General features: G+C 40.3%; 2 protein-coding genes across 4 annotated transcripts in view; one reads left to right on the top strand and one right to left on the bottom strand.

Moving 5' to 3' along the window:
* The window catches only part of Fam210a (family with sequence similarity 210 member A), a 41,107-nt gene extending 39,773 nt beyond the window's left edge, over positions 1-1,334 (bottom strand). For 2 of the 3 annotated variants that reach the window (XM_038329215.1, XM_038329214.1), the window contains exon 1: positions 1,097-1,334. The gene's annotated coding sequence lies outside the window, so the exon portion shown is untranslated. The remainder of the gene's footprint in view (positions 1-1,096) is intronic. The other variant, XM_038329213.1, reaches the window with a different exon arrangement.
* Rnmt (RNA guanine-7 methyltransferase) lies at positions 1,334-26,477 on the top strand. Its single transcript, XM_038329203.1, has 11 exons — positions 1,334-1,472; positions 6,189-6,614; positions 8,088-8,223; positions 9,774-9,899; positions 10,897-11,009; positions 13,289-13,470; positions 13,612-13,776; positions 18,650-18,767; positions 20,626-20,727; positions 21,699-21,732; positions 22,995-26,477. Exons 2-11 carry the CDS (start codon positions 6,216-6,218, stop codon positions 23,030-23,032), a joined length of 1,413 nt encoding a protein of 470 aa, XP_038185131.1. The 5' UTR covers positions 1,334-1,472; positions 6,189-6,215; the 3' UTR covers positions 23,033-26,477.
* The last annotated feature ends 487 nt before the right edge of the window (positions 26,478-26,964 follow it).

Below are 26,964 nucleotides of genomic sequence, written 5' to 3' on the forward strand. Positions count from 1 at the left end.
TATTGCCAGCATCTGGGAGGCCTGACACAGGCGGATCATTAGTTTAAGTCCAGCCTGAGCTACATAATGAAAGTCTGTCTTTAAAGTTTTTTAAAGTCAAAATTAGGCTAATTTTCTCTACGATGACAATAGCAATTATCTGGGGGAAAACAACAAAATAAAATAAGACTCAATCCCTGGATCCAACAACGCTTCAATTAAAGTGCAGGCAGCGCGCTGAGGCTCTAGGACCCACAAGACCTTTCTTTGCATTGGTCAATACTCTCGAGCGGAAATTAACTCTTAAACTGGATAATGGCAGATAGTAAAATACACAACCCCAGTTATCTGAAATTGATTTCTCATACTTGTTAAAAGGGAAGTCGTTTAAGGGTTGTAAAGGACTCAACAACCTCAGAAGGGCTAATGTCCACAAACTGCAAGTGGAAGCTATACACTGCAAAACTTGACGACGCCAAGGCCATGCTAATAAAATTGCCGACGACCAAACAGGTAGACTAGCAAAACACACTTTCAAAGCTGCTTTGGAAGGATCAAATTTGCTGAATTGCAATACAGGCTACATTGCAAATCCGTGGGTTTTCCCACAACTTTGACGGAGGGATGGTGAGGCACGTTAATACGCTGGTACATAAACTACCTCCCTCCGCAGGAAAGATTCTAACCCTGACCCTCATCTTGGGGTGAAAGCCTGTAACGGTATGCCTCACTGGAGCGTGGGGCCCGACTACAAACACGGCGATAAGAAATTTCCAGCAAGTCCAAAAGGTGAAACTGTTGGTTATTTTGGAAAGGACACCCCGACTAGCAAGGACAGACGGAAGAGCAGGGCGTTAAGAACCACAGCGCGAGAGAGTGAAAAGCGGCGCTAGGGGGAGCGAGGTCTGCCAGGACTCCTGAAGGACCCGGGACAGGGGTGACCTCTTTCGAGTGGCTCCGGCGTGGAGGGGGGGTGGTGCTGACGACTCCCGTCTGCAGGAGGGAGGCCGCCGCTCGCCGTGCGCGGCGCGTCCCGCTGCCGTCAGACCCACGCCCGCGGTGAAGGTGCCCTCCGGCCCCCTCCCGGAGCCCCACGGCCAACAGGGACCCAGGCTACCTCTCAGGATATAGAAGGGGGGTCTCCACGGAATCCCGCCGTACGGGCCGGAAGACGCTGCCTCGCCAAGGCGACCCGGCCGAGCGTGGGGCAGGGTGCCGTGTCGCAGGACTCAGGCCAGCGGTAGGCCTCCACCGCCCAGGCCAGCCGCGCCCACTAGCAACGTGCTCCGACCCTCCGTGCCCGCTCGCAAGTCCACAGGGCACACGGCCGCGCGAGGAACCATGGGACTCGTAGTTCCGGCGCGGAAGAAAAAACGCTCCGGGGTTTGGCTCTCCAGTTACAAATCCCGGGCGCACTCCCCGGAAGTGACGTAACAAGCCACGCGTGGCGCCGGCCGGCGTTTCCGCAAACAGAATCGTGGATGTCTGTGTGGGTGAGTGTGGCGTTCGGCATTCTGGCCTGTCCTTGGTTCTTTGTCTTTAGCAATGCGCGCCTAGAGCACAGCCAGGCCGAATGCCCGCACGCCTGGCTGGGTTCGCTTTCCTTATGCCTCCTCCCTCCCGTCCTTGCCTCGTGGGGTTTATTGTGCCCGTAGCCGGAAGCAGTGTGGACGCTGCTTGTCTTGAGACGGTGGGCGCTGTTGCTCCTCCTGACCACACTAGTCCAGGGAGGAGAAGCTCCGGTGCTTGTGCTCGGACCGAGGGCCTGTGCTGAGGCTGCGATGGGCCGGGTGTGGTGGTGGGAGTCAAAGAGGGTTTGTTCTGTCCGGAGCAGGGCGGTGGGAACCTGAACCAGAGGTTGAGTAACAGCTGTGCCTGGGGTGGGGGTGGGGACAGATGAAGCAGTGGAGAACTGCTTGCCCCCACCCCCTTTCTGTTTCATTGATTTGTACCCGGCTAAACAATCAAGGTGGCCCGTCGAGGTCATGCTTGCCCCTTGTTAGCTAGCCGGCAGAAACTGGGATAACCATGAAAAGTGATATACTTTAGGGGCGTAACTGAATATATGAAGGGTCTATAGCCTTTGCACACCACAACAAGCGCGTTTCTGCCACCTCAGTAAACCAATTAAAAGAGCCTAGTTAATAATGAAAAGCTGCAAAAGGAGGCTTACTCTGTATGACACATTTGGGAAGCGGCACCGAGATATCCATATGATAACCATTCCATCTTTGTGAGTCCTGAAATGAGGGTGAGGTCTAAATAGGAGGCAAGAAAAATGCAGTCTGGCCAAGGTGTGGTCCCGCCTACCGTTTCCCATCTTTTTCCCTTTCTGTAAGGTGTTCTCACCCTTTTGCCTGGCTTCTTTCCCTTGTCTCAGCATAAGATTCCTAGAGGACTTAGTCATTGATATTCTCTCTTTCTATCGCCTGTCCCTCTGCTTCGTGCGCCACCCCCCCACTCCCGTGTTCATTGTTTCAACAATTTAATAGATCAAGACACCTTGGTATCTCTTTAGAATATCTTGATTTCTGTGAGGCAAGTTAGTGTGATTGCAGCCAGGTCAAAATAACCCACCTCCACCTCGGTCTACTTTTTTCCATAAATTCTTCTCTCTTGTTCCATCGTGATGTCTGTCTTTCAAGTATTTTCATTAATATCATTGATGTTTTATTATTATAATTATTGCTGCAAAGCTAGGTCTCAAAGCTAGAGCCTAGAGAATGCTCTTGTGAACCAGAATTCCTAAAAGGAAGCTGTGACTACTAAGCTCTTGACTGATTTTTAGAAATGGAGTGATTCGGATAAAATGGAATGTTGCCGGTCCAGATCCTGCTGATCTTGGCCCATCTCTAGCCTCCTTATTGGCCACTCTGCTCTGTATGTGACCTAACATTTTGTGACCATTAGGTAAATCTTTAGGAATGTATGAATAGACCTCTGGTTCTGACCAACTTTAAAAGGTTATTCTGTCAGATAGCACTTGGGTCCTATAGCTGTGATTTCCTTCTTTTCTGTGACCCACCTACCTGATATTTCCACCAATGTATTTGAGATTTAGGATTCTCTTCTGATGCTATAAAATTTGCTGGAACTGTTAGCATGTTAGAACATGGAATTTGAGTAACCTAAATCAGTGTCCCTTAGCCACTATCACACAAATTTGGCTCCAGAGTAATCTATCTTCTATCCTCTTTGAGGTAAGAGCTATTGCTTTCTTGTATATCAAATAGTACTCTATAATTGAGTTGTTTAACACATAATCCTATTCATAACCATGTTGTAGTTTTGAATGCTTTTATGCTAGCTAATCTGTGGAAGTATAGACTGTCTGAATAAAATTCACCCTCACATACCAATTCTGATTTTAGGCAATAATTACAGCTAATGATAACATTTTGCATGGTAAAATAATTAAAAATAGACATTAAATGGTAGAGAAGTAGTAGAGTTTTCATAATTCGGTAATTTTCCTTGATACTGATTTGTAGTAGTTACTCTGTAACTGATCTTCCTAGTTGGTTTGTTTTTATTCTCTAGTTCAGTTGTTCCTATGTAACGTTTTGGTATTCTGTTACTTTGAGTCAATACCCAAAAGTTAGTGACAACGAATGTCCTGAAATCCTTCCCAGTTTCCAGTGGCTCATTTTCTACCTGTTCATGTAACTACTGTTGTCTCTTCTTTATGCAGAAGATCTTTAAGAATGATTTACCTCTTAGATACTTTTCTAGTGTTGTGATAAGACACTGACCAAGTCAATCTTTTAATAGAGTTCATTTGGGGCTTATAGTTTCAGAGGGTTTCAGAGTCCATGTCAGGGATATGGAGGCAGGCAGGCAGGCAGGCAGGCAGGTAGGCAGGTGGGCGGGCATGGTGCTGGAGCAGTAGCTGAGAGTTTACATTGATTCAGAAGCACAAGGCAGAGTACTCTATCTGGGCATGACCTGACTTGGAACCACAAAGCCCATTCAAGGTGACATGACCTCCTCCATCAAGGCCACACCTTCTAGTCCTTCCTAAACTGTGGCACCAACTGAGATTAAGCATTCGAATATATGCACCTATGGGGGCAATTCTCATTCAAACCACTATATGTCTTCATTACTTTTAGAACTTGAAATTTCATAGTCTCTCATTTTTTTTTTTTTGATTTTTGATTTCCCTTTTCCATTTCTTTCAGTAACACAGCTTGATAGTTTAGTAGAAATGTCTAAGCTGTGAATTTAGTGACTATAGTTCACATTCCACTTCTTTGTAGTACTAGTTCGACTTATTAATTGAAGGAGCTCTAAGGAGGCCATTAACAATTCCCTTGTAACAGATGGCCTTCTCCTTCCTCCCATTTTACACAGAGGCCTTGGAGCATATTTGAAGCATCTTAATGGTTGTTACACTGAAGACTGAATCTTAAAGCTGTTCTAAATCCGTTTCCACTCTTCACTTTCTGTACAATTACAGGGTTCATTATTAAATAAGGATTTCAAGAATCTTAGCTTCCTGTATTATTTTTTGCATAGACTAGCTAAGGGAGCTACTTATAGAAAGGGAAGATTTATTTTAACTCATGATTTTGGAGTCTTCAGCTCATGCTACTTGATTTTGGTGATGTGGCGCCTACGGTAAGGCAGGCTGTTACGCTGCTGAATGCGTGTAAAAGAGGAGGCAGTTTACATCATGGTAGTCAAGTGGTAATTACTGACAACGAGGCATAGTTTAGATCCATTCTCCAAACAGTCCTTAACTCCCTAAAGTCTCTGGAACCCCCAAATAGTGCTACTAGCTGAAGACCAATCAAGCATTCAACACATAAGCCTGTGGGGGAAGTTTCACAAACAGCAGCAGCACCTGGCTCTAGCCTCAAAGTCTAATAATGGAAATGCACATAGCTCACTCTTAGTACCCAGCGTTAGCAGTTCCAGTGCTGCTCAGAAGTCTACGTGCCAGGTCTCTTGACACTGGGGGAAGGCCCTTTGCCTTGAGACAAATTACATGTTAATGCAGGTGGGAACCCACAAGATAAGACTGCCAGCAGGAGTATTTTACAGTGAGCCAGGCTTACAAGATCTCAGGGAACAAGGATGCTATGGGGAATCGGCCATTCATTCATACTGGCCATTCATTCATACTACGCTCTGGTAGAGAATTTGTAAAGATTTGTTCCTGCGGTGAAACTTTGTCTTAGGCTAAATTTAAAGCTAACAGACTAACCTAGTGGAAGAAATGTCAGCATTCAAGCTGTTGCATGCTTTTTTGTTGTTTTTGCTTTTTGAGATGTGGTCTCACTGTGTAGCCCTAGCTGGCCTGAAGCTATGTAGACTTGGCTCTAACTCACAGAGATCCTTTGGTTTTTACCAGCCAAGTGCTGGGATTAAAGGCACATAAAACTGTTCTCAGCTTGTAGCATGGTTATCAGTAACTACTTTTGACTAGCTTTGCAGTGAGAATTAAGAACAGAAACCTGAAGTTTGATAAAGTTACCTTGTTACAACATACTGGTCCACATATACATATTGTTTCAAAATCTTTCCTTAGATCTGCAACACATTGTCAAGTTGTCACTGTGGCAACCCCACTTCTCTGGTATTAGTCTTAGTAACTTTTGCACCACTGTGATGCCAGAGAAAGCAATTTAAGGAAAGCAGGATTACTTTGGCTTGTATTGTTTGAGTTTCAGTTTGTGATTGTTTGGCTCTTGTTCTTGGGGCAGAATACCATGACCAAGTGCTTCAAGAAGTAGTGTGTGACCAAGAAGCTTCGTTTTATAGTGACAGGAGGCAGAGAGGCAGTTGTCATGGATGGGCATAACTTTCACTGATATCTCTCCAGTGATCTACTTCCTCCAAACTAGTCCCCATGTACTACTATATATTTATAATAATTTTATATTATGCATATATGAGCACTTTTTAGTCCTGGTGTGTATAAGCTTTTGGCATGATGAAACAATGCCATCTACAAAGTTCATGTTTGAGATTTTCACCAAACAGTTCATAATTTTTGTGTTGGATCACATTTATAGCTATAACGAATGACCATAAGTGATCCTGGACCATAGATAGGTTAGACATAACTGCATGACTGAAATTGTTTAAACTCATGAAACTAAATAACCAAGTTGATTAAAATTATTGTAGAGTCTTAGCATTAGTGTTTATAAATAATACCTTTTTTTTTTCTTTTTGGACCATTCCGGTGTTGATTCATGAAGTTTTACTGTCAGTTCAAGTAACCTGAAATGGAAAGCTCTGCAAAAACAGAAAAATATGAAAAGATGTCTTTTGATCAGGCAAAAGTGTCTATAGATTCTGAAACAGAATCTCCTCCAAGTGTTAATGAATCCATTGCTGCATCTGGGCCAAGCCTTTCTGAGAAGACTCCTACGTGCCAGCCAAAAGTCAGGGAAGAGTTTGAAGGTGATCTCGTGGAGGAGAATTCGAGTTGTGTGGAGGACTCCCCATCCAAGAAAAGAAAACTCGATGTTGAAAATGAGGAAAAATGCTCTGGTGATGATGGAGGTGTTTCAAAGAAAAGGAAACTGGAAGGGGATGATGTTTCTGAAGACGAGCCTTCCTCTGGAGGGACCACCCAGAGAAAGAGAAAACTACAGTCCGAGGATATTGCAGAAAAGCGGAAAGTATGCTTCGTGTATTTTATTTGTAATTCAGTGCTCTAATCACAAGGGTGGTACAGCTGTGGATATGTATGTATATGTGTGTATGTAAGATATGTATATATCTTAAGGCACGATAGATTCTTAACTCTTAAAATTAAAATTTGTTAAGGTGAAAGTTGTACTATGATCATTTTCATTTTATTTTGGAACTGTTATTTTAACCAGAACCTTGAAAACTAGTTTAATAAAAAGCAAACTATAGAATGTTTTTTTAAGATGGCAGTATGTGGTCCACTTGATTTATTCTTTTCTTTTCTCTTTTATTTAAAAATTTATTTATTTTATCTTCATTAGGTGTTTTGCCTCAATCCATGTCTGTGTGAGGGTGTCGGATCCCCTGGGACTGGCGTTCCAGACAGTTGTGAACTGCCCTGTGGGTGTTGGGACTTGAACCTGGGTCTTCCTCTGGAAGAGCAGCTAGTGCCCTTAACCGCTGAGCCATCTCTCCAGCCTCCCCCCCCCACAGGGGGGGTTATTTTCATTTTTTTAATCAGGTGTTTCAAGTTGCCTGATGATCACTTAAAGTAATAAATGTCAGAGTTGTGCCCAGCTTTCCTCGGTTCTGAGCTGTAGTTGTCTCCAGCTTCTAGTCAGTTTACATAGTTCTTTAGTATAATTGTGGTTAAGTTGAAAAGGCTGGTGTGGTGCAAGTGCTAACAAACATTTACCGCATTGGGAAGGATTCTGAGGCCAAATCTGCTACTGGAGTCAAAATACTTAAAAAACAGTAACATTTGCTCTCAGGCCTGAAGAAGAAAGTAAACAAGCCAGGCTTTCACTGGTGGTGTTCTTGTAAAAACTTGAGATAATAGGTTAAACTTAGGTTTTGAAACTTATACTGGCAGATTTTTCTTTTTCAAGTAAGAATTTCCCCCTAAATTTGACCTGTGAAGTAAGTGAAGATGGACTTTGAACAGGGAGGTGGCAAGTGCTGGAGTCCTTTACCCGCTATGGATTGTTAGAGAATCCAGGGTTTTACTAAATGAAGGTAGAAAACTGTTGATTAGAGTAATAATGAGTACTAAAAGTCACTGATACTGAGCGTGACTACTAAATTCTAACTTCGCAAATGTATGCATTATATAATCATAAGAATAATTCCTACTGACAGTAAAGTGTAATAGCTTATTTTCTTTCTTTTAGGAAGTTGATCCATCGACTGTAATTTATTGTTGAATAAATTAGAACTCTGGAAAAAGAGTAGTTTCCTTAGAACATGTAGCCTTAAATTATATATATCATGATGAAGACCTTAAGCTGGGAGATATTTTTTATAAGGAATCAGGGAAACACCACTTAGGTGCGGTAGTAATTGCTGTATTTCTGTGAAATTCCCCTCAGTTGTGTTTGTCCTTCTGTAGTCAGGTGGTACAGGGCTTTTGCTGGCTTTCTAGGTCATGTGCTGACCCTTGACTTTCATCCTTTTGGTTACAGAAGCTGGAGGAAGGACACAGCTCTGCCGTTGCTGCCCACTATAACGAGCTTCAGGAAGTGGGTTTGGAGAAGCGCTGTCAGAGTCGCATTTTTTACCTAAGAAACTTTAATAATTGGATTAAAAGTATCCTTATTGGTATGATTGTTTTTTACTCTTTAGTTAAGAGATTTAAGATTTTATTGAATTACATTTTACAGTGCTGGACATTGAAGCCAAGGGTATATGCATTGAACGTGCTCTACTAAGCTGATCACAGTCCATTTCTTTGGTTTTTTTCCCTCCCATTTTTAAACTAAGCTACAAAGGCTATTATTTGTTTTTCATTTTGTTGGCTTTTAAAAGCGAGAGAGCCAAAAGTAGGCCCTCCAGATAAGCTATTGTTTGCTTTGGTTTATTAATGGGATATTGATGATGTTTAGTTGAATAGTAAGTTAAACAGGCTTTGGTTTGGTGGTATGCTTCTTTGTACTTATAGTCCATGCTACCTGAAGCTGTTACATAACTGTTTTAGTGTGGTGGCCCATGGGAGTGAACATCGCGTTTTGTTACGTCAGGAAAGACAGTGTTACCTGACTCCACTACAAACTTTAGTGAGTTGGCATCACTTATCATAGAGCTTGTTTGTCTTTTGTGATTTCTTGGGGGAAATAATGTTTCCTTTGATGATTGATAAAGACATACAGCATTGGCGCTAACATGTCTGTGGAAGCTCACCTTTAAAATTAAAATGGAAATAAGTAGAGAAAATGTGATTTAGAATGTAGTATTGTTTCCTCTAGTCAAATCAGACTTGCATGTAAGTTTAGAGAAATTTTAAAAATGCAGTTTTAAAGTTTCTTTATAGTCAAGTTTTTTGTTGTTTTTTTCTTTTTGTTTTATTTTTAATTCATGTAAGTAAAGTTAAATGGGAATCCTGGCAAGTTGACTTTTAAAATGTTTATACATTTAAAATGTCATTTTGTTATTTTGATGGATAAGTATAAGATTCATGACAGAAAGAAATATGGAATACATATGGTGCTGTTAAAAGCTACTGTAATATCTATGTCAAAAGGCAGAAATATTTGTACTGATTATTTTAGCCACCTAAATAGTGCGTACGCAAATGATAAAGCATACAGAGTGATAAAGCAGGAAGAATAATTGTCAGATTCCTTGTATCAGGTTTAGTACTGCTGAATACTTCATTTATCTCAGACTATTAATAGGCCTGATAAACCATTGTTTGAACTTTTGCCTTTTTATGAGTTAAAGATAGTTTTGGGGTATTTCTTAAGTCTGAGTATAGAGAATAAGAATCAATTACTGCTACCTGTAAGTAAGTCAGTTTAATGTATGAAGTTAAACATTGGCTTATGGGAAGAAATAGAGAAAGCTGCAAGAAATACAAGTTAGTTTCTCTCTTTTGCAAATGTCGTAGCTTTTTTTTTTAAATTAGAACTTAAATCTATTTAATGTTGACTCAAATTTTGAAAGCATCCTTCAGAAAACCATTTTAACCTTGTAAGTGGTAAATATGTTCTCTAATGCTAAAGGATCAAGTTAGTTATTCTGTTAGATTTTAGAATATGAGGATTACAAATTGACGATGCATTACTGTGTTATAGTTCATATGCTCTGTCAGAAGAAGTTGCTGTAGTAAAAATCGAGAAAATGCATTATGTTTATTTTATCTATTTTTTTAGGGGAATTTTTAGAAAAGGTACGACAAAGGAAAAATCGTGACATCACTGTTTTGGACCTAGGATGTGGAAAAGGTGGAGATTTGCTCAAGTGGAGGAAGGGGAGAATTAGCAGGCTGGTGTGTGCTGGTAAGGCAGAAACTGACATGGTAAAGAGTGACTCTGGGGACCAGTGAAATGGCCCAGTGGGTAAAAGCACTTGCCATGCCGGTCTGACAACCTGCGTTCGATCCCCAGACCCCATTTAAAGGTGGAAGGAAAATTTAAAGGTGCCTACTTGTGCTTGGTCTCGCCCTTGCTCACATACAGTGATAGTAGTAATAACTAAATTGCTAATGAGTTCTAAACATCAGAGTTATTTTGGTCGATTAGGTGAATGGGAAACTAGAAGGTTCTTCTTGCCAGCATGATGCTAAGGTATCTTAAGGCCACTCTTCTCCTGTGACCTATGCATATGATAAGTGTTTTGAAAAATTAATTATGTCTTCCCGGGTGGTTGTTACAGTTGATAGTAACATCCTGGGAAGGACAGATTGTCGTTGAAACACGATGTAATTCCCATCGTGTTCTGTTTGATGAGCTGCAGGAAGTACAACAGCACTGCCTCCTAAAGTACTGCTCAAATGAGGAGTGATGGATGAGGGTCATCTGTCTGTGTGTTACTTTTATTGGTTAATAAAGATACTGCATGGTCCTTTGATAGGACAGAAAATTAGGTAGGTGGAGTAGACCGAACAGAATGCTGGGAAGAAGAAGGCAGTGAGTCAGGCAGTCGCCATGATTCTTTGACCCAAGATGGATGTAGGTTAAAATCTTCCTGGTAAGCCACCACCTCGTGTTGCTACACAGATTAATAGAAATGGGTTGATCAAGATGTGAGAGTTAGCCAGTAAGAGGCTAGAGCTAATGGGCCAAGTGGTGTTTAAAAGAATACAATTTGTGTGTTGTTATTTCAGGTATAATGCTAGCCATGCGGGAGCCAGGCAGTGGGACATGGTCCGCCGCTCCTACAAATTGGCGCCCGCCGTGGGGCATTTCCTTGGCTTGTGCCTGGATTTCATGCTCCAGTTTATCAGTTGAGTTGCTAGTCTGTGTTAACATTTCCTGACACTCTTTACCCTTCTAGATATTGCTGATGTTTCTATGAAACAGTGTCAACAGCGTTATGAAGACATGAAAGGTCGTCGTGATAATGAATATATTTTTAAGGCTGAATTTATAACTGCTGACTGCTCAAAGGTACAGAATCTTTATTGTTTTAATTTTGAGATTTTATTTTATGTGTATGAGTGTTTGCCTGTATATGAGTTATGTGCACCACAAGCATGCTTGATACCTATGGAGGCCAGGAGAGGATATCAAATCTGCTAGAACTGGAATCTAGGATAGTTATAAGCTGCCATGTAGGTTCTTGAAATCAAAACTATATCCTCTACAAGAGCAGCAAGTGCTCTTAACTGCTGAGCCATCTCTGCAGCCTCATCTTTTAAAATTTGTTTTTTTTTTCCTACAGTGCTAGGGATCAGCTGCAGGGCCTTGTGCATCCTGCATCTCCCATTTATAAAATTGGCTTCTTAAAATGTGTTTTGAAACATTAAAAATCTTAAGGCATGCATTGTCGATTTCTACTGGAAATTTATCCTTGGGTACTTTTAGTAAAGTTTACTTTTAATAATTGGGTATTTGGAATTACTTTGTTTCTTTTTGAATTGGTCAAGATTTGTTTTCTAATAATCACCCCTTAGTGTCCTTAGGGCATTGGTTTCAGGAGCCCCAGAGTCCACAGAAGCTCAAAGTCACTTACATAAAATGGCATAGTGTTTGTGGATAGCTACACACATACTCGTGCATTCTTTAGAAGCATGTTTAGATGATTTTATTATTGTACCTAATACAGTGAAAGTGCTGTGCACTAGTCACACTATTGTTTAGGAAGAAAGTGTCATGGGAAAGAAGTCTACAGACTTGTGGAAAAAAATAAATTTTCCAGGCTGGAGATTAAAAAATAAATTTTCCAGGCTGGAGAGATGACTCACCTGTTAGGAACACTGAATGTTCTTCCAAAGGACACAGTTTCAGTTCCCAGCATCCACATGGCAATTCACAACTGTCTGTAACTCCAGTTCCAGGTGACTCAACAGCTGTGACAAAACACCCAAAGTACATAAAATAAAAATAAAACAGTTTGTCTTTTGTATCTTCAATCCATTGTTGACTGAATTCACTGTTACAGAACCTAAGGATTTGAAGGGCTGCTTTATTTTGCAATAGACCTGGACTTAAGTGTGTTTTATTCAACTTATAAGGATAGTTTCCTATCATGCTGGAATCGTTGTATGCTTTCTACCTTCTATTTGTTTCTGAAAGTCCGAACTGAGTTGATGTCTCACTGGGAGGGAACTTAATGTCCTTTGTCTTTAAGTATTATTTTTTAAAACATTTAAATGGTACATGTTTAGTAGTCATTTTGTTTGGAGCCTTGAAAATGATGATGAAAAGGAGTATACTACTAAAATAGTGCCTAGTTAAACACTTTCTTTTAGATGCCAAAGGCTGAGTGTTTTTTGATTTTCGTTACCCAAGTGTTGAATGTCAGTTTATTTTAGTTTTCAAGACCAACTGAAATGTTATATAACATTTAAATTACTATTATGTGAGTATAGTGTGCACGTGCATGTGCACATGTGAAGGTGGGGCTTCATTTGTGCCATAGGTGCCACAGATAAAGCCTCCCTTGTTTGCTTCTGTTGTTTATATCCTGCTAGTTGGCCTGTTCGCTTTCCAGAGGATTTTCTGTGTCCACCTTATCTCATAAGAGGGGTGGGGCTGCTGACACATCCTAGCATGTCCTGATTTACATGTATCCAAAGGACCCAAAGTCAGGTTGTCAGACTTGCAGGGCAAGAACTTTTATCCACCAAGTCATCTCTTTAGCCAGATAAACATTTTTAACATGATTTCAGAATCTCCAGATTTTTCAAGCACTATGAAAATCAGAATCGGGATTATTTTATGTGTGTATGTTGGGTAGGCGGGTGAGTGTATACTCATCTAGATGCATGTGTGTGTAGGTCAGGCGTCAACTGTGGGTGTTGCTCTTTGTTTTCTGAGCAGAATTTCTCCCAGGGGCCTTGGGGTCCTTGATTAAGCTACCTGCCCAGTGAACCCCTTGCTACTGCTTCTGTCTCCCCACTGTTGGGATTACAAGCACACAACATTGCACCCAGCTTTTTACATTGCTTCTGGTCAACTAACTCAGAAACTTTACTTGTGTTATCTTCTCAGACCTGCAAAATGTTTTAGGCCAGGGTAAGAGAAAACATTTTTCTTTTAAAATGATATTTGTTAGAATATGTACATGACAAGAGAAAGAAGTCAAAGATTGGTGAAAACTATTGGTTACTGTCAGGGAATGTCTACCTTAAGAACCCAACATTCTGGTAATTTGCTAAAAAAAAAAACACTTTTAATCTATGTTGTATTAGCTTGGAATCTTAACCCATTCACATATGTTACAGGAACTTTTGGTTGAAAAATTCCATGATCCAGAAATGCGCTTTGACATCTGCAGTTGTCAGTTTGCTTGCCATTACTCCTTTGAGTCCTTGGAGCAAGCTGATATGATGCTTAGAAATGCTTGTGGAAGGCTTAATCCTGGAGCCTATTTTATTGGTACCACCCCCAATAGCTTCGAACTGATGTAAGTAACTTGAATCTAATAAAATTCGTCAGATACCTTTTTAAATTGCATCATGTAGTTTTTCACATGCATGATATTATTGCTAGGATTAAAAATGTTAATCACAATTCTTTTATTTTTATTGTGGAATAACCCTAATAGAAGACGCCTCGAAGCTTCAGAAACAGAATCATTTGGAAATGAAATATACACTGTGAAATTCCAGAAGAAAGGAAGTTATCCTTTATTTGGCTGCAAATATGACTTCAACTTGGAAGGTGTTGTGGATGTCCCTGAATTCTTGGTCTATTTTCCGTTGCTAACTGAGTAAGAATATCTTGATCTGTTGCTTTTCCTTTTCCCTCGTATCACTTATCCTTAGGGGACAACATTAATATTGCCATTCATATTGTATTTGAAATGCAACACCAAGAAAAAGCCTTAGCTGCAGAATTGGTGTCCACTTTAAATAGATTTCTTTCCTAAGAGGAGAGGGCCAACCACTTCTACTCAACACAGAAGATAACTGACCCTACAGGGAGCAAACACAACTTTGATGATATAAAAATGAGAAAGTCTAAGATCTTATCTTCCCTGTGAACTGTGAAAGAGATTATCAAAAGTTTGTATTTCAATATCGCGTTGAAACTGCCCAGTGCTACCGTTGTTTTGTTTTTTCTCTTTCTTTCTTTCTTTCTTTCTTTCTTTCTTTCTTTCTTTCTTTCTTTCTTCCTTCCTTCCTTCCTTCCTTCCTTCCTTCCTTCCTTCCTTCCCTTCCTCCCTCCCTCCCTCCCTCCCTCCCTCCCTCCCTCCTTCCTTCCTTCCTTTCTTTCTTTCCATAGTCTCTTATTATGTAGTCTTGGCTGTCCTAGAACTTGCTATTAGACTGACCTTAACCCTCACAGATTTACGTGTCTTTGTCTCCATAGGGCTGGGATTAAAGGCATATACTATCCTGCCCAGCTTCTTACAGTGTTGATTATAAAGTCCCAATTCATAGGTATAGTCTCCCCATGCACATTAATTCCTAAGAATTCTAGTGAACTGCAAGCATAGGAGAAATTGAAGGGACTAGACTTTTTATCATGTGGCTTCAAGACCTTGTCTTTCACACATACACACACACACACACACACACACACACACACACACACACACACATTAATCTGCAGGATTTTCCTGCCAGCAGAGTATAACAAAAGCCAATTTAGATGGAGGTTATATTCAGATGACCAAATTTCACTTTGTAGTCTATAGAAACAGACATCTTCTATTTCGAATATTAACCAAGGAAGCAGGACTGTTTTTGCTTACCTAAATTTTGCTGGTTATTATTTTAATCTATACTCCATTACCTTTTAAAAGTAAGCATAATGTTTCATTATGCGCTAGGTTGGTGGTTCATCCATGTAGTCCCACACTCAAGAGACTGATACAGGAGGCCAGCCTGGGCTACAGTGTAAGACTGTCTCAAAAACAAGGAAAGAAAGTAGAGAACTGGGGAAGGAATGACAAAATCAAGTAACGAAGACATGACAAGACATAAAAAAAGTGAATACGCTGTTATAAGCAGCTAACAGAATTTAAGATTTTAAATCAATTTGCTTTTTATTTTAAAACTTAATCAGCTTTGGGAAACTGTTTCCTTTCAACTTTATAAAAGAAGAAATTAGAGGTTTTTTTTTTAATTTGTTTTGTATTTTAGCTTGGTGTTTTTGCTTAACAAAATTAGTAGTTTTAGTAGGCCCCTCCAAAAATAAAAGTATAAAATGAAATATATTGTTAAACAAACTTAGCATTATTTTTTTACTTAAATTGCTTGAACATAATAAACTTAAAAAGTTGTAGATTCCTACTTTAATACATAATTATTTTTATCTCATTAAATTTCTTTGAGAATTTTATGTAAGAGTTACAATTTTGATGGAATCTATCTCTCCCTCCCTAAATCCACTTCTTCCCATGTTCCTCACACATCCTCAAAAATTATTTTCCTTTTCGATGATGATGATGATGGTGATGTAACTTATGAAGTCCACTTAGGTCCTCATGGCCTTTCCCATTGCTTGAGTTTTATGACCTGGTCATCTGGAGTTAGTTTATTTGTGTGTTAGGTTAGAGTTTCTGGTCTACCTATGTTCAGTGAGAATCTGTTTCTGATTTTGCTGTTAATGAAGCATGGCTCATTTCCTCTTAGATAGGAGGAGCTTAAATACTTGTTTTGGGTTTTGATTGATGAGGCTCAGGTAATTCCAATCTAGATTTTTCAATACATTAGTTATAGTCAGTGTGTGTGTGTGTGAATGGCTCTGTGAGGTCCCTGGACAGGTTCAGGTGTGGCCCAGGTGTCTAAATACTAATAGAAGTGTAGGCCAGTGCTCGGACAAGGTTCTAGAGTTGAGGGGCGTGGACAAGAGACCTTACCAGCAGTGTGTCACATGTGGGGCAAGAACTGAAGAGAGTGTCTCATTGTGGGGAGCTGAGGAGTCACACCAAAAAAACCTGCGTATGTTCCTCCTCCTTGGGGCTGAGGCAGGAGAAGGGCAATGTGTTGGAATGAAAGACACGTAGCCTAGTGTATTAGTTTTAAAAATACATTTATTTGGCAGGCATTTGCTGATCCAAATATTAAACCTAAACATGTTGATGACTTCTTGCCATTTAACTAAGAAACTAAGCAATAATGTAATGAACTTATTGAAAAGTCTCTTCAAATTGCTCAAATTGGGTTCTTTGTAATGATGAGTTTTTTTTCCCTCGCATATAACTTGCTTTTGTTTCTAGTGGCTTGTCTTGATATATTATAATTGAGTTGCCTTGAATAAAAGAAGTACCTGTGTTCACACTGTCTCTCTCAGAAGGGCTAGCTCAGCTAACAAGCCAGTCTTTATGTGTCTCTGCAGTGTAGCAGTCCAGGAACCTCTGGTGTGCCTGTTACCTTCCCATCACCTGTCCCCTCCTGCTTAAGCTTTGTCTTAGACATTCTTTTTTTCCCTTTGCCCACTACCCGAAATCATCTCCAGGAAGAGAATTGTAAAGAGTAGTGTTTAGTCGAATGGAATGTGCATGTAGAAGACGGAAGGATGTTCCTACAAAACTGAGGAAGTAGCAAAGAGGCTGAGCCAAGAAGAGGAAACTAGTGGTGCCGAACCAAAGACTAGCTGCGAGATACTGCAGCATCACTGGAGAACCAAAGACTAGCTGCGAGATAGATACTGCAGTATCACTGGAGAACCAAAGACTAGCTGCGAGATACTGCAGTATCACTGTAGAACCAAAGACTAGCTGCGAGATACTGCAGCATCACTGGAGAACCAAAGACTAGCTGCGAGATACTGCAGTATCACTGGAGAACCAAAGACTAGCTGCGAGATACTGCAGCATCACTGTAGAACCAAAGACTAGCTGCGAGATACTGCAGCATCACTGTAGAACCAAAGACTAGCTGCGAGATACTGCAGCATCACTGGAGAACCAAAGACTAGCTGCGAGATACTGCAGTATCACTGGAGAACCAAAGACTAGCTGCGAGATACTGCAGTATCACTGTAGAACCAAAGACTAGCTGCGAGATACTGCAGCATCACTGGAGAACCAAAGACTAGCTGCGAGATACTGCAGTATCACTGTAGAACCAAAGACTAGCTGCGAGATACTGCAGCATCACTGGAGAACCAAAGACTAGCTGCGAGATACTGCAGTATCACTGTAGAACCAAAGACTAGCTGCGAGATACTGCAGCATCACTGGAGAACCAAAGACTAGCTGCGAGATACTGCAGTATCACTGTAGAACCAAAGACTAGCTGCGAGATACTGCAGCATCACTGTAGAACCAAAGACTAGCTGCGAGATACTGCAGTATCACTGGAGAACCAAAGACTAGCTGCTAAGATACTGCAGTATCACTGGAGAACCAAAGACTAGCTGTGAGATACTGCAGTATCACTGTAGAACCAAAGACTAGCTGCGAGATACTGCAGCATCACTGGAGAACCAAAGACTAGCTGCGAGATACTGCAGTATTACTGTAGAACGAGTGGCTTGGAGATCATGTTTAAGGATTTTGAGTTTTGTCCTGGAGCCCAGTGAAAGGAACTAAAAGGGATATCTGAAAGCTTAATCTGGCTGCACCTGGGAAAATTCATGGAGGGAGAGTAGGACCGGAAGCAGGAGATAGCATGATGGTGCTAGTCCTGGTCCAGGATGCCAATGAAGGGATGTGGTGAGAAGTGGAGCCGTTGGAAGTAGACATGCTGTGGGTCAGAGAGAGGGCTGTATGATGGGTTCCAGGGAGCATAGACGCTAGATGAGTTCACTGAGACGCTAGAGGATGGCATTCAGTGAACAGTGGTGTTCTTGAGCGTCACAGAGGTAGGACTCACGGCTTCCAACATGCCATGTAATTGGTACAAAGAAGTAAACAAATAGGTTCTGGGGCAGCCTTAGCATTTAGAAGTTAGGTTAAAGTGTACACGACTTTAATCCGAGTATTTGGGAGGCAGACAAGTGGATCTCAGTGAGTTTGAGGCCAGCCTGGTCTGCAAAGTGAGTTCCAGGACAGCTACAACTGTTAAACAGAGAAACCTTGTTTCAAGAAAACCAAATTAAAAAAAAAAAAAAAGAAGTTAGGTTAAAGGGAATCCTGTAAAACAATCTGCAAGAAGCCATGCAAGATACAGTTTTGACAAAATAGTTTATTTTGCTAGAGAATACAGGAGATGAAAATGATTAATTTAAGAAAGACGCTGGCATTATTGCAGATGTGAGGAAGTGAATAAAGTAGACCTAAAGCTAGAAAAGGGCTCCCTATGGCCCTTTGTCCCATGACCTCTTTATCACGCTAAAGGAAAACCTGTCTGCAGCTTATGGGTGTGTAGAGTGCTTGTTTCTTTATAGGCATCTAGGTTGTTATTCATCCTTCATTCATGTTATTATGCTAAACATAAGTCACTGCTATCATTTTTAAAGTAAACTTTTTTAAACTTATGAAATTAAAGGACCAGAGAGATGGCACTTGTTGCCAAGCATGATGACCTGAGTTCAGACCCTGATCCCACGTTGTGGAAGGAGACAACCAGTACCTCAAGTTGTGCTCTGCCCACTACCCACAAGCACACACATGAATTTGATGAAATACTTCTTTTAAAAAAAGAAATTACAAACATTTGAAAACCTTTCTATTAATCTTTTTTGAACAGAATGGCAAAGAAGTACAATATGAAGCTAATATATAAAAAAACATTTCGGGAGTTCTATGAAGAAAAGATTAAGAACAATGAAAACAAACTGCTTTTAAAACGAATGCAGGCCCTGGAGGTAAGTGCACAGAAAACGTGCAGAGGTTCAGGGTGTGGGGACTTGCTCGGTATTTTGGACTCATTTCAATGTTCTCACGTTGTGCAGTTAGGTGTGCAGTTTATAGTTGCTGTGGATACTCTGCCTTTGAGGACGGAGGGACATCGAGACCAAGGACAGATCCTGGTTTTGGTGCTTTAGTCCAAAGTAGAGATTTTAAAGGGTTCTTGATATGTGCAGAAAGTCTTCTGAAGCATCCGGCCTTTGGCTGGCCGAGCTTTCAGCATTAGCCCTTTCCCACTCCCATGGTCCTCAGAGGAGGGAGGATGACTGGGAGGTCAAGGGCCAGAACACTAGGATCACAACAGTCTGATGCCCGTGTCTGCTTTCACTGAGACCTCTTGGGAGGCATTTCTGGAAGGGTTACTCCCTTGAGAGGTGCTAGCTTATATGCATTATGTGAGGTTTTATTGCTGTTGGGAAGGGCAGTTTTGTAGTTCTTACCATTTACTTGGGTCATCTGTCAGTAAAGGATGAGGTATTTGCAGGTACAGACACCATCTCAGGGTGGAGCTGTAACGTGTAAGGTGCCTGGATCACAGCAGAGTAAAATTCTGAAGCTTTGTGATATGGTGACACTGAAGTCGAGAGATTGAAACTCAACGGAAACTTTTAAACTTGCTTTTGTTCAGACTGGATAAGGGAGTAAAGCTGTGAGTGCTAAGGATGTACAGGTCCCGCAGAGCCACAGGCTTTTTGTGTGCATTCCAGTTTTCAGTTTGTCATAGAAGGTCTTGCTTAGGTTTTGGTCTAGGCAGTGCTTCTGCTCTTCTGAGTACTGGGCTTATAAGCGCTGGTTACCAGGTGCAGCAGCCCAGTGTACTCTGAACAGCAAACCAGCGGCTCTGTCCCCAGGACCTGGATACGCAATAGGATGTTTATAAAGGAAAAGGAATGGAGGCTCTGGGGGTGGCTCATTTGGAAGACCTGAGTTAGAGCCCCAGAACCTATAAAATAGCTGGGCGCTGTTGGGGCAGAGATGACCTAAACACTGAGCTCCAGAAATGTGCGAGACCCTGTTTCAAAGATGAAGATGGGTGATCCATCCAAGGTTGACTTCTGCCACCACCTACGCCTGCCCCAAAGAAAGGGGAAAAGTGAGTAAGTAGACATTTGTGAATCATCCCCATGGAAGTTTCTTAGGACAACCTAGATTTTTAAAGGGGCTACACCCAGCCCAGTTTCTTAGAATACTAAAGACAAAAGACTTGTAGTCTATGATATATTGCTTAAAATGAATTAAATGTAGCACTGGAAGTAATTAAGATACTACCTTTTCTCCACAATTTTTAGATTATAACAGAAAAAGCCCTTTGCCAGAAGTCAAAATGTAAATATTTTCTGCTAAATGATCCCTTTGAATATTAAGTTATATAGTTTGTCCAAGCTGTAAATAGTGTAAGATTATAGAAGTTGACCAGGATTTTGGGGATATTTCCCTCCCCTGCCTTTTTCTCTTAGGTGAAAACAGTATATAGGGTTGGAGAAATGGTTCAGCGGGTCAGAGCACTTGCCATTCTTGCAGAGGATTTGAGTTTGATTCCCAGCACCCACATTAGGTGACTTGCAACCATCTGTAATTCTAGCCTCAGGGGATCCCCAAGGGCCTTGGGGTGTCTCCAGGTACAGAATCACTAACACTTGTGCACGCATATACACAGACACAGACACACACACACACACACACACACACCTTTAAAAGAATAAAAGTATGTATAGTTGTGAAGCAATACTTAAGTATTGTTCTTACATTTCAGTAGTTTAGTAAGTTATAAATGTAGCGAGATCTCTTAACTAGAATTTGTGTTTGCTTCCTTAGCCATACCCTGCAAACGATAACTCTAAACTAGTCTCTGAAAAAGTCGGTGACTATGCACATGCTGCCGAGTACATGAAGAACAGTCACGTAAGGTTACCTCTGGTAAGTTCCCAGCTTCCCAAGTTGGAAAAGGAGCATGAGTATGTGGAGACAGGGTATTTCACTTGTCCACAATATTTAGGCTTACTTAAGTATTACAAATTTGGCAAATAATTATCTGTTTTCCCTAAGTTGTGAAAACTTTTGATGCTGTAGCACGTAAAATGTATTTCAGTGGGTAGCATTGAGAGCTTTTATAAGGCAGCTAATGGTAGGGAAAAATCATAGCCTTGGTTTGCAAGATTCTTTGCTAACTCAATGTTCCAGAGAGAATTCCAATGTCCCTGAACTTAAGTGGGGGATGGGAGAACAGTATATTTTCATTTGTATTGACTTTGTGCAGCTCTCACTTTTAAAAAATTAAATATGTGATAGTAAGAGAAGCCATAACAGTCTCAGTGAAAATTGAAGACATTTTCATAGCACATTTCTGTTAACATCTTAGAATATTCTTTTCTTGATATTTTCAAACTTAGTTGGTCCTAGTACTGACACTGGATCCTATGAAGTCAGTGGCCTGAGCAAAGCTGCACACACCTTACCGTATTGAGATTATTGTTTGGTTTTTGTTTTTTTGGCAAGTGTAATTTATTTTGTAATGCATACTTTGTGGTTCTTTTGGTAAAACTCAGTATTTTTCATCTTTAAGCTACAGGCTTACGGTAGGTGTTTATTTCTGCAGCAACTCAGCAGTAAGACTCATTTTCAAAAAGAAATGACTCTTTTCTTGCTAAAACATTTGCTGCTTCCCAGTACCATGGACAATGAATCTGTATAAACTGAGACTATGTCTTTAGTTTTTTTCAGAAAGTTGATCTTACTGATTGTTTTTAGATGTGTATATCATAATGTTATGTGCATTGTGTGTGTTTTTATAGTGAAGTTAGGGGATTTTGCCACCTGCCTTTTATTAAAAATAAGCTTGCTTCTACTTCTGCATTGAATCTAAAGTTTTCTTTCTTTTATAATTTTAGGGAACCTTAAGTAAGTCAGAATGGGAAGCTACAAGTAAGTATATCATCCAGCTACCTGACAATTTCAGTGATCTGTTTTAAGGGAATCATTAAAACTTGAAAATGTTGAGTTTTTCTGATGTATTTTGTGTTTATGCTGATACGCATATCTCCTATATATATATAATTTCCATTAGCACATCTGCATAGTGACAAATGAAAATGCCTGGAGGCTGTTATTTAATAGACTTTCATGAGCGTTCATAAATATTTTCTTTACATATTTGTTAATAAGCAGCTGTCTTTGTTTTTACCTCAAGGTCTGTTGAATTGTTTGGCTTATAGGATATTCCCATGGAGTTACTTTTTGGCCATTCATATGGTGACAGCAGAGGGGGAATAATACAGAGCACCAAGCAAAGCAGAGAAAGCATGGCTGGTAGGGAACGTGTGTTTGGAAACAAGTGTTACACAGATACACTCTGACAGGAGGCTGGTGACTCAGAGGATCCTTCACGGTCCTGGGCTCCTGCAGCAGAGTGATGTAGCCCTTCACATCAGCTTGCAGATCCTTAATGTTAAGATAAAAGGATTCTGATCTTTTATCTTGGGAACTTGAGCACAGTTTCTGCTGTCCATTTAATTGTTTGTTGATTATCTTGAAGGCAGAAGTAGTAAGTGGAGATACACTATTTAGTAAACACTGAATGTTGACTTACAGAATTATATGAAAGGACTTCAGGGGATTAAAACACAGACAAGTATGCCTTCTAGAATTTAGTGGAAGAAACAAACTCAAATACTGTCAGACAATTTAAATGCTGAAGAGAGGAAAGTAGACGGAGATTTTAAAGGTAGATCTGTCTGAGAAGTAATATTAATTATTATTGAGTGTTGAGTAGTATCTGGAGCTGCTGTGAACATTTCATCTGTTGTAATTCTCATACGAGTTGGCTATTATGTCGTCACGGGAGAAGGCATTTTAAAGTTTGGGCTTAATGACAGAATTAATCTGATTGACTGAGTTCCCATTCTCATAATCATTACCTTATCGAAGTCCTTACTATGAGCAAGATTTCAGAAATTTTGAGTTTCAAATTGTGTATCTGAAATCAAATTCTAGCGTTCTTAGTGTTGTTAAATGACTAAGTAGATTTTTGTTTTGAAATATACTTAAATGGTTAAATATCCACCCCAAAACCACTCAAGTAATAGAACTCAGAAAATAAATAATGTTTTTCTTTCTCAGTCTGCTTGAAAATGTTTTTCCTGATGGTAGGAATAACTAAACTCTGACTTCTCTTACTTCTTTTCTAGGTATCTACTTGGTCTTTGCCTTTGAGAAGCAGCAGTGAGCAGTTAGTTGCCTCTGAGCAGCACTCCATCCTTACAGATGGAGCAGACCATCTCAGATACATTTGACAGCTGTTTGTTTATTTACTAGTAAGTTCTCAATGTGTAGGATGCTGCCAACAAGTCCAGTGTATAGATTTGACACTGTCTGTGACTAGTTAGTATTGTGTGTGTGTGTGTGTACATAAGAATGCTTCGTCTTTAAGATCTATTTTTATGTAATAGTCCAAGAATTGGTTCCCTCTGCTATCAGAAACTATAACAAAGCATGTCAGAGCACCTGACCTCTCCCCAGTGCTGTGATTGCTGAGTGTGTTTACAGAGTTGAATTTATAAAAGCTGTAGAATTGGCAAAGGAGTGCTAGCTTGCCACCGTGCACTCCCAAGTTTTGTTACAGTGTTTTTCGGTATGAAATGGATTGTATTCTATACATTTGAATGTAAGTGTTCAATTATATATTGCTAAAGTTATAAAAGTAAAACTTGATTTTAGATTGTTATTAAGAGCTACCTGGCTAGATTTTGACTGTGTTTCAATAAAATAACTGTTTGCTAATACTGTGAAATTCTGAGACTCTATAGAAGATTTTAGATGGCAGCATAGAAATATTGTGGAATGGTTTGGTATTCTGTTAAGAATTTCCTACCATAGAAATTAATATATCCAATTATTGAGATTAACTTTTAACTTTCTTCATTGGACAATGATTCAATAGTTAGATTGTCTTAAGATTTGTGAAAATGCCATGTGATAGTCCTGTCACATATTTTCTTCAGTGCATGTTGTGCACGTGCAGCAGGGGGTGTGCAGTGAGGAAAAGAGGTCGACTTCAGATTGGTCCTCACCAATAGGAGACCTCAGTTGGATGCTTATCCTTCCCAATCCCAAACAAGCAAGCCATGCTCTTTCTTCCACCATTGGTATTCACACAGCAGAGCCACTGTCCGATTGTCATTCAGACATGCATTTGTTGAGGCATATATCGTATGGAGGTTGGCGTGGCTGCCTTCCAAGTATTTACTTACTGTCTCCAACCAATAAAATTGTCATTAAGTTGTCAGTTGCAGAATTGACTTCTTGAACTGATGCCTGTGTGAACTGCTGTTGTACATTTAAGAAATTTGACAGCCTTTAGATACATCAAGAAACTTGAAAGCAAATACAATTATATTTTCTTTTAAAAATCATTTATTTAAAGGACAATTTACAAAGATCATGCTTTAAAAGTAAGCTTTGGGCTGGAGAGATGGCTCAGCAGTTAAGAGTTCTGGCTGCTCTTGTAGAAGACCCATATTCAGTTACCAGCACCCACATGGCAGCTTATAACTGTCTCTAACTCCAGTTTTTGGGACTCTGACACCATTTTTGGTCTCCATGGGTACCAGGCATGCACATAGTGCATATACATACATGCAGGCAGAACACTCATACATACAAAATAAAAATAATTATTAAAAAATTAAAAGCATAATCAGTTTATATATTGTCACTGCTCATAGTATTAGAGAGTACCTTTTGTGCAGGGTTTGGGGTGTGGGAATGAAAGTTCTTGCTCTTAGAAATTTAGGCTCATTTTATCCCTGGGGAAGACACTGCTAAGTATTTTGATAGTTTAGCAGGTCGGGAAAGCTTTGTCACAATTCATGATTTTAGTTAATAGGCAATGCATCAATTTTTAGTCTCTTTCTGTCCTTTCCATTCCATTCCATGGGTTGTTTATAGGAGAGAAGAATTCCTCAAAGGGTGGAGTTATTGATGGCTATCCGAAGCAACAAGAAGAGAAATGTGGAGTTCCTAGGCCCTTTGCTTGAGGAATCATAGAGAACTGGACTGGGTCTGAGATGAGATCTAGTCGTTATACCTACTGTCGTAGACATAGGAGATTCCCATGAGGCCACTCTACAGGAAACAGTTCAAGCAGCTGCCTTTTTCTTTTTGTGTTGTTCTTATCTGTTCAGCCTCAATCCCTACACTGCTCCTTGCTGAAGTTAAATGACTCAAGATGAATTCTTGAGGACAAGAATGTGAAGGTGGCATTTGCCACTGTTTTATCAACAAATGAGACTTTTTTTCCCCCAGCAAACTTGGAACCTACCTGCTTAATTTTGTCAGGATTTGTAGTACTTCATGAGAAAGGCATGACTTTTCATTACAGAATCCAGGAAGAGTCCCTTATTTTGGGCTCAGTGATGAGAATGGTTCAGAGGAGCTGTTCAGATACTCCCAGGCTTGCCACACAGGGTATCCTCCAAGGTTGAGTTTCAAAATGAAGATGAGTGGCTGGAGACATGACTCAGAGGTTAAGGATGCTTGCTCCTCTTTCAGAGGACTGGAGTTTGGTTCCCAGCATACACATCAGGTGGCCCACAACTGCTTGAATTCCAGCTGCAGGGACTTCCAACACTCTCTTCTGGGTTCTGCTGGCACCTGCACACATGCACAAACATGCAGACACATAAATAAATAAATCTTTAGAAATGAAGATCTTGTGGGCCATTTGTGAGAATGACACAACTTGAACTGGAGATAGTTGGCTTGGGGACAAATCTGCACTGTAGTAAGACCTAATACTGACAAGGAATTATGTGGGTCTAGAATTTACTCGGGGAAGCACTCTCGTGTATACAGTGTTGATGGAGAGAAATTGAGGAGTTGTCAGTCTCTACCAATCCTCTGGTGGCTTAACCTATACAGAGAGCCTCAAGCCTGCTGGAACTGACTCATACACCTCTTCAGTGCCTCTGAGCATTTTACAGACTGACTCTCATCAGTAAGAGAAGAGTCACTTATGTGTGATGACTGAATGCCAGAGAGAGGATACAGACTTTCTCAAGTCAAAGCATAGCATACATACTCACTTCCAAGGGTGGAACAGGTGAGTCCTGCAACCTGGGTTGTTAGTTATTGAGGCATTTAGGTGTAAGGTGCCCCAGTAAATAGGGTGCCTGGTAGGAAATGGACTAGCTCATTTTCACAGTGTGGAGACTGGTCTTCTAACCAGACTTGTGGGAACTGTATACACTGCAGGTAATGGTGTTCCTCCAGCCTTACTGTGTGGATGTATCAGTACAAGAGTCTCTAAGAGAAGATACAGAAATGATGCTTTAGTCTTAGTTAAATATGTAGACCTAATTTTGTGGATTTGCTTGTTTAACCTCTGTTGAAGTGTTATATCTATACAGGCAGTCGGATTCTTCACAGAACATGCATGAATTCATAAGCCAGAAGCTGGAGACTCCCTTCCACTCACTGCCGTCCCATCCACAACCACCATCTAGTTCTAAGCAAAAATCTTGTTTCATCTGGCTTGGAATATGTGAATGAAATTAAAACGACATTCTTTAGCTTTCACACGTCAGTGTTGATGAGATTCTTATTCTCAACAGTTGTGCATTGTTCTCCTGATTGTACAGTATTCCCTTGTGCAAATAAATAACATTAGCCAATGGTGTTTTGGTTTGTTTCTAGCTTGGGAACTGTACTTACCACAGTTACCTAGGAAATGAGTTTTTGTGCACATAGCTATGTATTTCCTACTAAGAATAAGATTGCAAAGCTGTAGTACATGCACCATATTCATATTTATTGACAGCTAACAAGAAGTTTTCCAGAGTTTAGTTACCTTACATTCTTGATAATACCGGCTGTGGTTCAAATATATGTTTGAATACTTGGTCCTTAGTTAGTAGAGCTGTTTGGAAATGGTTAGAGGTGTGGCCTTGGAGGATGTGTGTCATTAAAGAAAAGACCTAAATTAATATAATTAGAGGTGTAAAGGAAGTATTATAAAAGACACCCGTAAAATCCAGAGGGTTTTAAGGATACTTCAAAGCCCATATTCTACTAAATTGGAAAAGCTGAGAGAAATGGATGAATTTCTTAATGAATCTGACCCATCAAAGTTAAACCAAGAAGATATTTTTTAAAAATGAT

Source organism: Arvicola amphibius, chromosome 5 (assembly GCF_903992535.2).
Source record: "Arvicola amphibius chromosome 5, mArvAmp1.2, whole genome shotgun sequence".
Lineage (NCBI taxonomy): Eukaryota > Metazoa > Chordata > Mammalia > Rodentia > Cricetidae > Arvicola > Arvicola amphibius.

Excerpts from the sequence above, each read along its gene's own strand:
- Rnmt (XM_038329203.1), top strand. The coding sequence starts at position 6,216 with ATGGAAAGCTCTGCAAAAACAGAAAAATATGAAAAGATGTCTTTTGAT. Across the intron at positions 8,224-9,773 it reads GATTAAAAGTATCCTTATTG|GGGAATTTTTAGAAAAGGTA; the intron begins GTATGATTGTTT and ends CTATTTTTTTAG. Across the intron at positions 13,471-13,611 it reads CCCAATAGCTTCGAACTGAT|AAGACGCCTCGAAGCTTCAG; the intron begins GTAAGTAACTTG and ends TAACCCTAATAG.